The sequence below is a fragment of the Haliaeetus albicilla genome, chromosome 12, assembly GCF_947461875.1.
Source record: "Haliaeetus albicilla chromosome 12, bHalAlb1.1, whole genome shotgun sequence".
NCBI classification, from domain to species: domain Eukaryota; kingdom Metazoa; phylum Chordata; class Aves; order Accipitriformes; family Accipitridae; genus Haliaeetus; species Haliaeetus albicilla.
The window spans coordinates 19,552,895-19,566,437 of NC_091494.1; the positions used below are offsets into that span (position 1 = coordinate 19,552,895).

General features: G+C 43.8%; 1 protein-coding gene across 2 annotated transcripts in view; it reads right to left on the bottom strand.

The window, feature by feature from the left end:
• Positions 1 to 13,543, bottom strand: part of MINAR1 (membrane integral NOTCH2 associated receptor 1) — a 34,776-nt gene that overhangs the window by 7,358 nt on the left and 13,875 nt on the right. For both annotated transcript variants that reach the window (XM_069798435.1, XM_069798434.1), the window contains exons 4-5: positions 6,815 to 12,236; positions 6,509 to 6,707 (exon numbers count right to left, since the gene is read on the bottom strand). In XM_069798435.1, the coding sequence (XP_069654536.1) occupies positions 12,039 to 12,236 (198 nt within the window). In that variant the 3' untranslated portion in view covers positions 6,509 to 6,707; positions 6,815 to 12,038. The remainder of the gene's footprint in view (positions 1 to 6,508; positions 6,708 to 6,814; positions 12,237 to 13,543) is intronic.

Genomic DNA, 13,543 nt, shown 5'->3' on the forward strand with positions numbered 1-13,543 from the left:
CAGGAGAGAAGCATGACAAGCTTTTGCCAAGTATGCCATGAAAGCAGAGCTCAGGAATGCTCAGGACATTTTCGGTAGCGGGCCCTGTTACAAGATACATCTTTATTTGCAGGTATCTTCCCCCACGTGTGGCTGATAAAGGAGTACTGGGGAGATCCTCAGAACAGAAGAAACTGATGTGGGAACAGAACATGCTAATACATTACAATGAAGCCTTTTACAAATGGATGTCAAACCATTTTTGTTGAACTGAGAAAAATATTCAGGATAGGAAACCTCATTAGAAATTAAAAACTTTGAGACAAAATGTGTGCAAGCTTAAGACACAGACAAATAGTTACAAAATGGCTTTATTATCCCAGGGAACATAGCACCATCAGCAACAAATATGCTACTTGTCTATTTATATTCCAAACAGTGTTGTTTCCCGTAAATCATTGGTTCTACATTTGCCTGGGTTTTCTTTCTTCTGAAAAAAATCATATCCATTAACACATACGGGCATGGGACACGTTCCCATGCATAGGCAGAAGTGTTCCTTTCAAATCCATCTAGATACCCCACTCCCTGGATGTTTTGACTTACGCTGCCGTGACATTCTCACAGCATCATTATCAACTCAGATGCAAAATAACTGGTTTTCTCAACAAATGCTGCCTGTGCAGATGGAGCTAGCAGGTCCGTGGCTGAGGGAAGAAGAACAATATGAGCTATCATGGGTGCCATAAGAGCACGCAGTGTTAGCAGAGAGGGGTGAAGCTGTAAGGAGATAGTATGATGACTGGTAGCTGGATCTGAGGACAGTCTCTACTGACTGAATGCTAGTCCCCACAACACGGAGAGCAGGTGGCCTGCAGGGTGTTTTGGGTGAAATACCGCCTCTTCAGGAGTCTGGGGAAGTTGGATTTCAATGGCTCCAGGATTTCACCCTTGCCATTGAAAAGGCTTTGATTTTCCAGTTTTACCTATTTCTCCCAGAAAATAAAGCAGTTGCTTGCTCTCTCTCTCTCCCTTCTCCCCCCTCCCCCACCATTTAAAAAGATACAGCAGAAAAATTAATAAGCAATACTGAAAATACTATTAGAAAAATATTGGAAGTAGAAGTGGGAAAGTTTAATCAGTGTTTTAATAAGAAGAGCTCCTGCTCCGGACATGTATATACAGCTCAGCACCTGTTAAACTACTCTGCAGTTCACCAATCCTTCTTTTGTCCAAAGTAACCACCAAGGTGGAACAGGTAACCCCAGGCCCCTCACACAGGTACTGTGAGCTGAGGTTTCCCCATCCCTCTACCCAAGCAAGCAAGTCCTCTGCTGAACTCCTCTCCTGCCTTACACTGAGCTGGCTCCACCGGAGTCAGTAGACCACCAAGAGCTCTGAAGTGAGCTTTCACGCAGGAATCAGCCTGGGCAGACAGAAATAGGGGACAGCTACTGCAAGGACAAAACCCTGCAGCAGTGGGTGGGATGGAGCAAGCTGACCCATCCCATCTCTCACCAGAAGGATGAACGTGAGCTCCTGCAAGGAAAATAACAGGGAAAAAGGCATTCAAGCTCTTTTAAAAAAAGATACTCCCTTTTTCTGAATTTCACAGCCCTCTCTCTTTGCTTTTCGCTCTCCCTCTATTTGAGGTGGCTGATCAAGAGGTTTTCTCCTTCACCCACAGCTGGAAATGAGAAACCAACAGGAAAACCCTTGTTGCCAGCAAAGGGCTCAAAGAATTCCCCAGCTGCGGACCAGCCAGGACAGGGGGATTACAGTAACCAGCATCAACAGATTTGCATATTCAAAGATTGTAATCGAGGAATAAGCAGTAATGCCATTATGCAAATCCCTGGGCCCTGAGTGGCCGAAGCCAGAGCTCAGCATATGGCATCCTTACCAAAATAAACCCATGATGATGATGAGGCAGTGCCGGGGCAAGCACAACTAGGGAGCAGGGAATTGCTGAACGGGAGGAAAAGGCACCATAATTCATCAGTAACTAACTGTGCTCAGCCCTGAACTCTGGCAGCTGGGACACCTCCTTCCCACCTCAATGTTAGATATATTTGAGCTCACAGTGCTCTTCTGGGCCCATGGTGAGTTCGACGGCAAAATTACTGCCTGCAGCTGAAGAAAGGCCATAGAAGTATATCAATAAAACAACATCTTTTCGTGTGCTACCAGTGAGCTAAGCGGCCATTATCATGGTTCCTTTCTTATTTTTTTCTTAACCCTTTTCAACCTCCTCATCAGCAGAATTGAATTCGAGGAGGCGTATTTTGTCTGGCGGATAATTCTTCATCAACTCCACTTGTGAACTTGTGCTTCAAGGTCAACAAAGGTTACAGAGAAATGAGGAGTTCAATAAGTGCATTTATAAGCAATCAGTAATTACAGCAACATTTTTCACTTAAAATACCTGAAATACAGCCATGCTTTCAGAGGGAGTCTGTTCAAGTCTGTCATATGTTATTTTCCACAATATATGGCTGACTCTGCACCAGCAACTCAGTTCACCTTGATTCATGAATAACTATCCCTCACTTCCTACTGTAAATACAATTCTAAACATATGGGAGAGAATTTATAGTGAATTAGGGTTGTACATTATCACCGTGATTAGCTGCATTTGTTACCCAGCAGATGTCTGGGTAGTAAAAATCCCCCATGAGTACAGTATCCTGGAGTTTCCCAATTCCTTGATAACTGGTCCAAGAATTTCTCATTCCTGCTGTGCTCTGATCCTGGTGGCCCAGAGCAGATGCTTGCTGTCTGCCCATCTCCTGCAGCACTAATCCCACTCTCCCAATGCTGCGATCCCAGCAGAGCATCGCTCTTCCCCTGCTTTTCTCTCTCTTCTTATCCCCCCAAAAAAGCTTTCCCGGTGACATTCATCATTCTCACAATACCAAAACACTTTGACAAGCTGAGCCAAATACCTCCCGGGTGTTGTATTACTGATTACCACCAGAGTTACAAATCTGATGGCTGATCTGGCCGTAACTGTTTATGATACTGGCAACGCCATTATAAGCATCAAGACGATGCTTGTGAGATATCTCAGCCTGTGTGTGCTGGTTTTGGCTGGGGTAGAGTTAATTTTCCCCGTAGTAGCTGGTATGGGACTCTGTTTTGGATTTGTGCTGGAAACAGTGCTGATAACACAGGGCTGTTTTCGTTACTGCTGCGCAGTGCTCACACAGAGCCAAGGGCTTTTCTGCTTCTCACCCCACCCCACCAGCGAGGAGGCTGGGGGGGCACAAGGAGTTGGGAGGGGACACAGCCGGGACAGCTGACCCCAACTGGCCATATGACGTCATGCTCCGTATATAAAGCTGGGGGAAGAAGGAGGAAGGGGGGACGTTCGGAGCGATGGCGTTTGTCTTCCCAAGTCACCGTTACACATGATGGAGCCCTGCTTTCTGGGGATGGCTGGACACCTGCCTGCCAATGGCAAGTGGAGAATGAATTCCTTCTTTTGCTTTGCTTGTGTGCGTGGCTTTTGCTTTACCTATTGAACTGTCTTTACCTTAAGCCATGAGTTTTCTCACTTTCACTCTTCCAATTCTCTTCCCCATCCCACTGTGAGGGGAGTGAGCAAGCAGCTGTGTGGTCCTTAGCTGCTGGCTGAGGTTAAACCACAACACCGTGTCTGGCCCTAATTTTCCTGGGCACCTCACAACCACATGGTGGGGTAAAAGCTCTGTTCCAAGAAAAAGCCTGAAGAGAGACACAGTGAATAACTGGCACGAAACTAAAGCCCACAGAGATCAAGTGACTGGTCCCAAAACATGGAAGACACACGATACTGCCTTGAGAGCTTCCACATAAGATTATCTTTCCCCCTGCACTGGTTTCTCCATCCCAGGGATGCCTTACTTTTGTCAGCTCATGTCTTCCAGCAGAGAGAAAGAAGTGTCGCTGCCTCCCCAAAAGGCTCTTGCTTCTGGAGGCTAAGACAGCACAGATGCTCCTGTACATAAAGGGATATTTTTCTCCTCCATCAGACCTTTGCAGGCTGCCATTACTGACCACTTTGCCAAGAGATCACTTGACATAAGCCCAGGGTCTGTTGTGGTTGGAGCCCACTCTGTGGGACCAGTGGGCTCATGCATAGTGTAACTTGGAGTTAATGATCAGACATTTGCCTGTCCTGGAGCTCCAGTACATCTCAGTTGCTCAACATTTCATACTTTCCTTTTGAATCCCAAGTGATCAGGTTTTTACCTCTAACAGCAATGGTCTTGCACATACCATATCCCAAACACCAGGCTACCGTACAAGATCACGAGCACTGAGTTTTCTTCTGGCTGTCAGACAAAGCTTTGCGGAAGAAAACAAGCACTGTCAGACACCATCTAAATTCCTGTCTCAGCACCCTGAAAATATTCCTCCAACCTCTTCTCTTCAACCAACATACAAGTAAGCCCTCATCATTGGTTATTTGCGTTATGTTATTATATCTGTCTTCAACCTGGAATACCAGAATAGCAGTTCTCTTTCAATTGGTAAAAAGGCTACAAATACTGATCTAGCCTTCTAGCAGAAAGTGACTTTTTTGTATAGTAAGAAAATGTAAGTCTAAATGTAGATAATGTCAATTAATTTATCATTTATTGTCCACTCACTTCCAAACAGCGTGGGGTACAACTCACAAGATAACTCTAACATCCAGTTCAGCCTCTCCAGACCAGAACCATGGTTAAGAGGTGCATTTTTAATCCACTGCATTCAGATACACCTGCTTTTGAACCTTTGAACTAAATGGCGCGCAAAGGAGCTGAAACCCAACTGAACCAACTCACAAGGCCAAGATTTTCAAGGCTCTAATTGCATGACAAAAATGTTTAAAAATACACATCCACGTGTTGTACATCTACCCTTTTTTAACCGTTACCTGGCAAACTCTTCAAGGCAGGGCTGTTTCAAGGAATTAAGTGCCATAAGGTGAGCAAAGCGTGAGCCCTGCTTTATTGAACAGCCATTAGCCATACTAGAAACTGCACCGTAACATTAATTTTGCAGCTACAAGACGTTAGCCTTGAACAGAATTAATGCATGTGCACACATTTGCTACACAGTCATAAATTTTAGTAATGCAATTTTACGAGCCTCTTAAAAGGTAACCATCGCAAAAAAAAAAAAAAAAATTAGTAACAGGAAAGGCAGGGTAAAGTTCAACGGCAATATTTCATTACCAAGACAAGGAAAGAAGACAAATGATTCAGCCTCCTTGGTTCTCCCCTCTCCCCCCACCATTACTCGGGGAAAAACACACAGCACAACACAGATTTGTTTTATTGCAGTAAGTGTGTCAGCCCGGCAGGACAGCAGTTCAGCAGGATTTTTCAATACAAGCAGAAATTCATCTGTCACTAAAGCAGAGTTTACAGCAAAGCTTTTCAACAGGGACCAGACTCCCCATCTTTTCCAGGGACAGGCAGAATAATTAGCATTTCTCTAGTCCCTCTCCCAGGTAGGGCTGTTTTACCATACATAATTCCCTCTTTTCCCCACTTCCAGGCAGGACACTTGACTTTATGGACATGGGCTGGAGCCCCACCACATGCTGGGGAACAACATGCAGACAGCACACCACATACAGGCTCAAAATAAGCATGGAAAAGAGAGCAATTTTGTTGTGAATAGCAAGATTTTACATTTTTCTTAAAGCAACAGCAATCAGAACTGCATGTTCTTACCTGAGGAGTTCACCCATTTATTTTCATCCTTAATAAATGAAATCAGTTTTCAACTCCCTGGTTGCAGAGACTGGCCTGGAAATGGGACCTCCACAAAGCCCAACATGAAAGCCAATGGGAGTAATCTTCATGACCCTAACATTTCCAGGGTGGTCTCATGATGTTTTGGGGATGGGTGAGAGGAAGGGCCAGGTCACATTTCCTTAAGTGCTGTCAACCCCACCAGTGGGACTAGGAGATCTCAGACCTCGGGGGATTTTTTTAGCTAAGGCCAAAGCACCAATGTCTGGCAGAAAATTCCCTCTATTTACTGCCAAAATCTGGTTAACTTCGAGAAAAGGCAAGATCATGTCCAGAGACCTGCTTAGTGCCTCAGACAAACATCCCAAAATCCACAGAGCCAGGGTATGGGAGGGCAGGGAGAAGCAGGATTGGGGATGGGTAATTGCTGCCACAAAGCTCTTCATTTCTAAAAGCCTCCAGCCTCAGCAGCAACCATGTCTCCAGACGCCCACCATTTCCTCAATCCTATACTGTATTAAGCCTTGTGGACAACTTCCCTGGTCCAGCAAAGAGCTTTGCACATCTCCCCACATCCACTGCTGATCCACCAGGACCTAGAGGTACTGTGCATAGGCCAAGCACAGTTGCTTTCTTGTGCTCAGCTCATCCAGAACCATTAACTAGTCGTCTTTGAAAATCTCAGTCTATTGCTCTTGAGAAGGATTAGATGTACTGTTGCTTTTGTAAGAGCTTTGTGGCTCTCCTACATGTAGTTTGTGCTATATTGCAGAAAAAAAAAAAAATCAAATGGAACTTACTTATGGGAGGAGTTTGGCTGCTGACAGCACACTTCTTCCTTTTATGAATATTTTGCTCCAGTTTCTAAGTGAATGTCGTAGATTTATGAACAGCCTGCAAGATACCGAGTGCTCCATGGTCTCAGAAGTTAACCAAAGTGACCAAGCTTGTGGGAGAACTACTAGCAGAGCAGCACTTTACACAATATAGTGCTCTTTCCTGAAAAGATAACAAAGAAAAAAATAACATGAAAGACCATATTTCATCTTCATAATTACTTCCACAGGTGCTTGCCTGTTCCCAAAGTTCACACCAACACAACTGACCTTTCCTTTCAATAGGACCATGCTGCTACGGGCAGGCTACCAGCTACTTTCTCTTCTTCCATGTGCAGATTCAATGGGATGGGGTCACGGGAGCACCTCAGAGGGCAGCATATGGCCCTGAGATCCCATATTTTGCTTGTGACTCTTTTGTGCATCAGGCAGAGCCATTCATCAGAGCTAGATCTGAAATAAAGAATTTATTCAACCAGTACAATTGATTGCTGTCAGCGACACATTCAAAGAAGCACAGAGATCGTGGGGCTGGGTCTTGGTCACCGATACAGCATTGCATGTAGGACCTATCTTCTACCTCAAGACTCAGTGACTCTATCCAGCAGCTACTGTAGAAACCTGGCAGCTACCCCATCTTCCAGCATAGCGATGACCCAGATGAGGTCTATATATCCTACATAGACAGCTGAGGAATGCTGTGCCAGAGTGCTTAGGATTTTTTGGCATGAGCCTCGTCACACTTGGCATTTTTATGAAAGCTCCTGCTCCTGGATTCATGCTGTAACGTAAAAATCCAGAGGGCATTTCTAGTTGCAAGCTTCTGGACTTGATGGGTATAAGAGAAAAACCTGAAACTGATGCAAATCCATGCTACCACCTCCAAAACTGAAACCAATGGTAAATTGTGAATCACAGTCCCTCCCAAGGGGACCTGTGATGGTTTGCAGCCTGACTTACGACACATGAGCACCCAAGGCTGGGGCTGGTGGCCCAGCCCTGCAGAGAGCAGTCAGCACTCCCCACCCTGACCAGGATCGCTAAAGCAATGCATTAAAGGTGCTTATGCAATAGAGATGAGGAAATCAAGGTCTTACATTATTATGTTTTCATGTCATTGTTCATTATTTATATACGTCCTCTTTCCTGTGGCTGCCTTTTGCAACCTCTGATGCTGGACTACCTTCAGTGGTAGGCTCAGCTCTATCTTTGTTTCAACACCTGGAATTTTAAGACAACCTGGTTTTGCAATTAACAAGTCAAAAGCAGCAGGTTAAATTCATACAGAGATCCTAAGCAAACTGATTGTCTGTTGATAGGTGACTATAAATAGTTATCCATAGTAGGAACAATGGTTGCATAAACACATTAGTGAAATAGATACCAAAATATTAGTCATGACCTTTTTAAAACAGTTGATATGGCAAAACTCAGTCATGAAATAACCTATAAAATGAAATATTATGATTAGTGTCAAGAGCTAATCTCCCAGAAGCCCAGGCAATGTGATGCAAAGGAGCTTTTAAAAGAAACCCAACAAACTCATTTTGCATTATCTTCTGCCATCTTATTATTTCACAAGTGAGAAATCCATTAGCAATTCTGCCAAGAACTAGATAGGCTGCTTAGTTATGTAACACTGAGAAAGTTGCATCCCATGGCTATCTTGATGTCTCTGGAAAAAAAAAAAAAAAAGAGGAAAAGCAATGGAGTAATAAATTATTATAACTTTTTCAGTAAAACTTAGGACGCTGTAATTTTCAATTTTATTTGGTATTATATTTAAATGAACCAAAAGGCAACATTGTACAGTAACTTTATAAAATAAAATTATTACATAGTACATTAACCAAAGCCCCGTTAAAAAAAAAAAATCCTAAAAAGTCATTTGGGGACAGATCCTGCTCTTGCTTTTCTGCACACATGATTTATTGAGCTCATTTCAAGCAGCACTCTTGATTTAGGAAAAGCAAATGGGATTTGCCCCCAAAATGGAGTATCTTTTTGATAATTCTTGCAGTTTCATTTTATCACGTGTAATATATCAAGTTTATAAGGCATAAATACGAAAAACAGTTCAATATGCTCATCATTATTTTAATTAATTAATACAATCTAGGACACTTTTTTCAATCACACCAAGGATTACAATGTACCTATAGCTTTAATTTGTTTATTTTTTTTTATACAAAAGTCTATCATATAGCATACAGTATATTCTAGTTGGTAACTGGTTCACAAGGTTGATCACAATATTCTTGCAGGTTAGTATTGTCAGAATTTCACCTAGCTTGTATACTCTGGGCAGAACTGCAGGGTCCCTCCTTCTCAGGTTGCTCTCCTCCAGCAGCAGCATCCCACCGCTCCACCTCCTTACCTATTTTAAGCGAAGAGCTCTGTGCCAGATGTAAAACCTGCTGGGAATGGCTAGGGATGCACATCCCAGTGGTGCCGAGGAGCTGCCGGAGGCAGCCGGGGAGTGAAGGAGATGGCAAGGCAGCGGCTCCCGGAGGTATTTGTGGAGCAGGGAGACAGGGAGCTAGGCTCTGCTTTCTCCACTCCCTTCGGGCTTCCAGCACCGTGGAGATGGTCCCAGAGTTTGCAGGAACCGAATCAAGCCCCAAGGGGGAGATCCATGACAAACCACGGTCTGGTGTGTAGGGAAACCACTGCCCCGATGCAGGTGGGTGCCACTGGCTGCTTGTGCAAAGTAAGGATGAGCAAAAGCACCTCGTTAAATCAGGAGCAGCATGGACGCTTGGGATGCTGAGTGCTTGGGTTGGGCCAGCTCCACGTCACCCATGGCTCCATAACCTGCCAAATCCTTCCCAGGATTTTGGTCATCTCTAATGCAAAGATTCATCCGGTGCCAGCTAGATGAGTCTTGCATAGACAAAAAAAAAAAATCCCTGCATACACAAAACGGGTCCTTACATCTCCTCTAATGCATCAGTGCAAGCACAGCCCCAGCCCGCCCCTCTAATCAATAACGTCTCCTGCACCCTTCCCGCATCTCCACTTAGATATGCACTTATTTTCTAAAATCAGATTACTGAGATGCAACGGAGGAAGCGCTGCTGATTTTGGGTTGGGGGGCAGCAGGGTCAGACCGCTCGTGCTAGCGGAGCTGGGGTTGGCGAAGGCGAGGGGCCTGCCCAGCGTCCGTCCCACGCTCATCCTGCACCTCCAAGGGACTTGTCACCGCCAGCGCGGGCAGACAGGGGACTGAGACTGTGCCACCACAGGGCCACGCTGCTCTTTCCGACAGCGCCTTGTGCTTGCTATCGCCAGGCCAAGGAGGGGTGTAAAAGGGTTTTCTGACATTACCTGGAACCAGGAATAGATTTTCTTTACATATACAATCAACCTAAATTGTGCATAAGGTAAACTGCAGAGCAATGCCCTCTGGAGAGTATTCACATGTCTAATATTAGATATCTTGCTGGCAGCTCCAAATCATCCCCGGAGGTTTCTCTACCTGTCTATATTTACTATGTACGGATCCTGAGCTCCTAAACTCAGGTGCTCTGAATCATACCATAACCGAAGGCAGCCTAAAATAGACAGTGTGAATTGCTCCCTCCCTGCTGTGACTCCATCCTGCAGCATCTGGGAGGAAAGAGAAATAATCTTGGTATTAGGAATGGTCCAAAGCTACAGAATTTGGGTCAGGATTCAGGCCAGGCAGGCACAGATTTTGGTCTAGGGGCTTATCCTTGTTCTGTATTTGCTGACAGGACACCTGACCCTGTGCTTATTTTCTGATAGATCAGCGGTCCCAGCGATCACCTATCCCTAAATAAAATACAGCACGCGAGCAGCACATAAACAGGTCTCCAGCTGCAGGAAAGAACTGACACACATCTAAAGTCACAACAAAGCCTTTGCCTCCCACACACCCTTTCCTCACTACTTTTTTTAAACCAGCCAAAAACAAACAGTGAGCACAGCACATCCCAGAGAGCAGGAGGAACAAGCATCCAATGCTTTCCTAGCTGCTGTGTCATCGTGTAGGGAGGCTACTTCTGAAGAAACCAAATTACCCTACATAAAGAGCATTCACTAAAAGAATCTCCTTTCCCTTAGAGGACCAGCAAGATCACATTATTTCCCGAAAATTTTTTTTTTTTTTTACTTTTTTTTTTTTTTCATCTATACTTGACAGAAGAGTAATAGTGTCTGGGTATTTGCTTTCACTAACCATGGCAGGTAATTTCTGTCATAGCTTGAGAATTCCTTTGAACCTGCTATTTGCATTTGGGATAAAGCATCAAATGGACATTGCCCATGGGATACAGTCTGCTTGCTGTCCGGTAGAGTCAACCATCATTCTTAAGTACATTAGCATGAGGGAAGCGAAAGATCTCCCCATGCCGAATGCAATGCATTAACAGCAAGTTTCCACTAGTGCTGAAAAACTGTGCCCTTAATATAAGTGCTCAGTAACCACCAGCCCTGCTGTTTGAGGAGCACTCTGAACTGTATAGAAGGCTTGTGGGAAAAGAACCTCCATTAGTACCCATTATGCTGTGATTTATGTTATGGGCTTAAAATAGCAAAATTAAGCAGTTCTATTTAATCTACAGTCTAAAAAAAGGCACAAAGACTTTGTGAAAAAAATTATAACTGTTCAGATTACATTTCCAAGAACTTTAACAGAGCATTGCTTTGATTTTCCAGCTTTGCTTGCTGGCGGGAGTGAAATTGAGACAATTTCACTGTCTGTGGAGGTAAAGAATACCCTTTTGGCAAGGCAAGTTTGCCAGTTCTATGCAAATGTTATTCAACAGAAGCAACTAAAACCTTTTGTGATTGCTTTAAAACATAATCTTTTTGGTCTGCAGCACATTGCACTTATCTAAGTACTCAGTGATGATAGAGTGGGTCTTAGGGCAAGACCAAATACAAAGAGCCCTTTTTAATCTAAACATAGGAATGAACTCTGTTCATAGCTACACAGTCTGCTTTCAATCAAATGATCATGAAATACATAAATACTATAAAATAAAGACAATACATTCAGAGTTTTCTACATTGTAGAGAGCTTTAAGACTTTCCTAGCTCCCTGATGTAATGCATATAGAACATTCCCTTCTATACAGTGCTACCTCCATGTACCCATACCTCTGTTAAATGCAACATAGCTCAGACAACCTTTCTCTTTTGCCTGGATTCTCATCAGTCTCTGATTCTGTAAAACACTATATTGTTTCTTTAGGAAAAAAAAATATTGCACTTTTAAAAATGCATAAAAATTGAACCGAGTTCCCATTAACTCTGCCACACAGTCTGTTATTTAAAATAATACTTTAAAAAAAAAAAATGTTTCTCTAGTTGTTTTGTGTTTTGCCTACGTTTACAGCATTCTCCATCAGGATATCCTCAGAACATTCTTCCTTAGCGAATTCCTTACAGTTTTGCCATCAGACGTCTGAAACACAGCGTGAGCTATCTGAGATACACACAGCTGGGAGTCATGGGTCTGTCCGCAGGTTCAGGATTTCATTGTACAAATGGGAACTACAATGACCAGAATAACCGTACAAGCTGCCGCTGCTATCAGGGCAGCTATCTTGCAAACCTTTGCTCTTCTGAACTCGGCTTCTTTGCGTTTTAATAAGGAATCATAGCCAGGAGTATAAATGTCTTCCATCCAGTATTCTAAGTTGTTTGGGTTTAAAGATTCTTGAGTCTAAAAATTAAAAGGAAACAGTTGTTAATTGTCTGGGATCTGTCATATATAAAATAAATAAATAAAGCAGATGTGCCTGAAGGCCTCCCAACTGCATCTGGGTCTGCTGTTAGGATAAAGTAGGTTATTGCCACTTCTCACATCCCTTCAACTCCTGGTCCCAGTTCCATAAGGCTGACGAAAGTGGCAACAAAATACTGCAAAAAATAAACTCCTGCAACAGTATAATTCTGCTGCAAAATCCCTCACGTACCTCTGATTTGCCGGAAACTTCGTCATCTTGGATGGCATTTAAATAAAATCTCTTTAATCTGCTAGACAGCAGAGATGTCAGCAACTACCGGTCTGTTACTGCTTTTTAAATTATTAAAGCCCAGCTGATGGGAAGGATTCTTAACATATACTCCTCATGCACTACATTTTATAAAGCTAACCCTAATTTTACTGCCATAACTTGCTTGCGGGGTACGATTGCCCAGCCCCACGCGACACCCAGTCCCTCTGGATGGGCAATTTGCAGACCCCCTCCGGAACGGCAACGCGCGGGGACACTGGCCCTTCGTTTCAGCATGGGAATACACAACCACAGGCAGCAGGTGCTGAACACCCTGCGGAGGGGAGCTGCAAGTGGGTTTCCATTAAATCGCCCAGGACAGAGCGATCCTCAGCTTCGAGCTCTCCTTCCAGTTCCATCTTCTGAAAATCACCTGCATGCGTGATGCTGTCTCAGTTTTAGGGGCAGGAGGGGAAGGGGAACTGGACACCTGGCATACAATTTGGTACCACACCGTACTCTGGACCATCTCCATAGATGAGATCATTTAACCCCAATGGCACAATTTATATTTCCACAGGAGGCAATACTCTGCTCATTGCCAAAGTCTGAGTCTCTCTAGGTTGGAGGTGATTTTAAGAGTATGCCTAAGAAATTAAAGACTTTGCCCTCCCATTCCACAGAGGTAACCAATAAAAAAAAAAAGAAAGTGAAGGAAATCTGAATTGGCCAGTAAATTAAATACAACCTGGGGAACTTTATCAGTGTCTCCGTCTGAACGTTTTTGGGGGGCTTTCTCTTATCTTTCAGTTTTTTCTTCCTTAGAATTTAAGCTCTTCAAGCTTTGCATTTCCACCTTGCTTGGTTTTTTCCCTTCATCCTTTCTGTTAGGGAAAACAGGGGGAAATGGGGAAAATCCAAACAGTAGGCATTATATTGCACTTACCAGCAGAAAGGAATAAAGCAGAAAGAACATTTTGAAAAAGGACAGCTTTTCCTCGAAGCTGTCTCCTGTGTCTGGGTCTCCAAAATG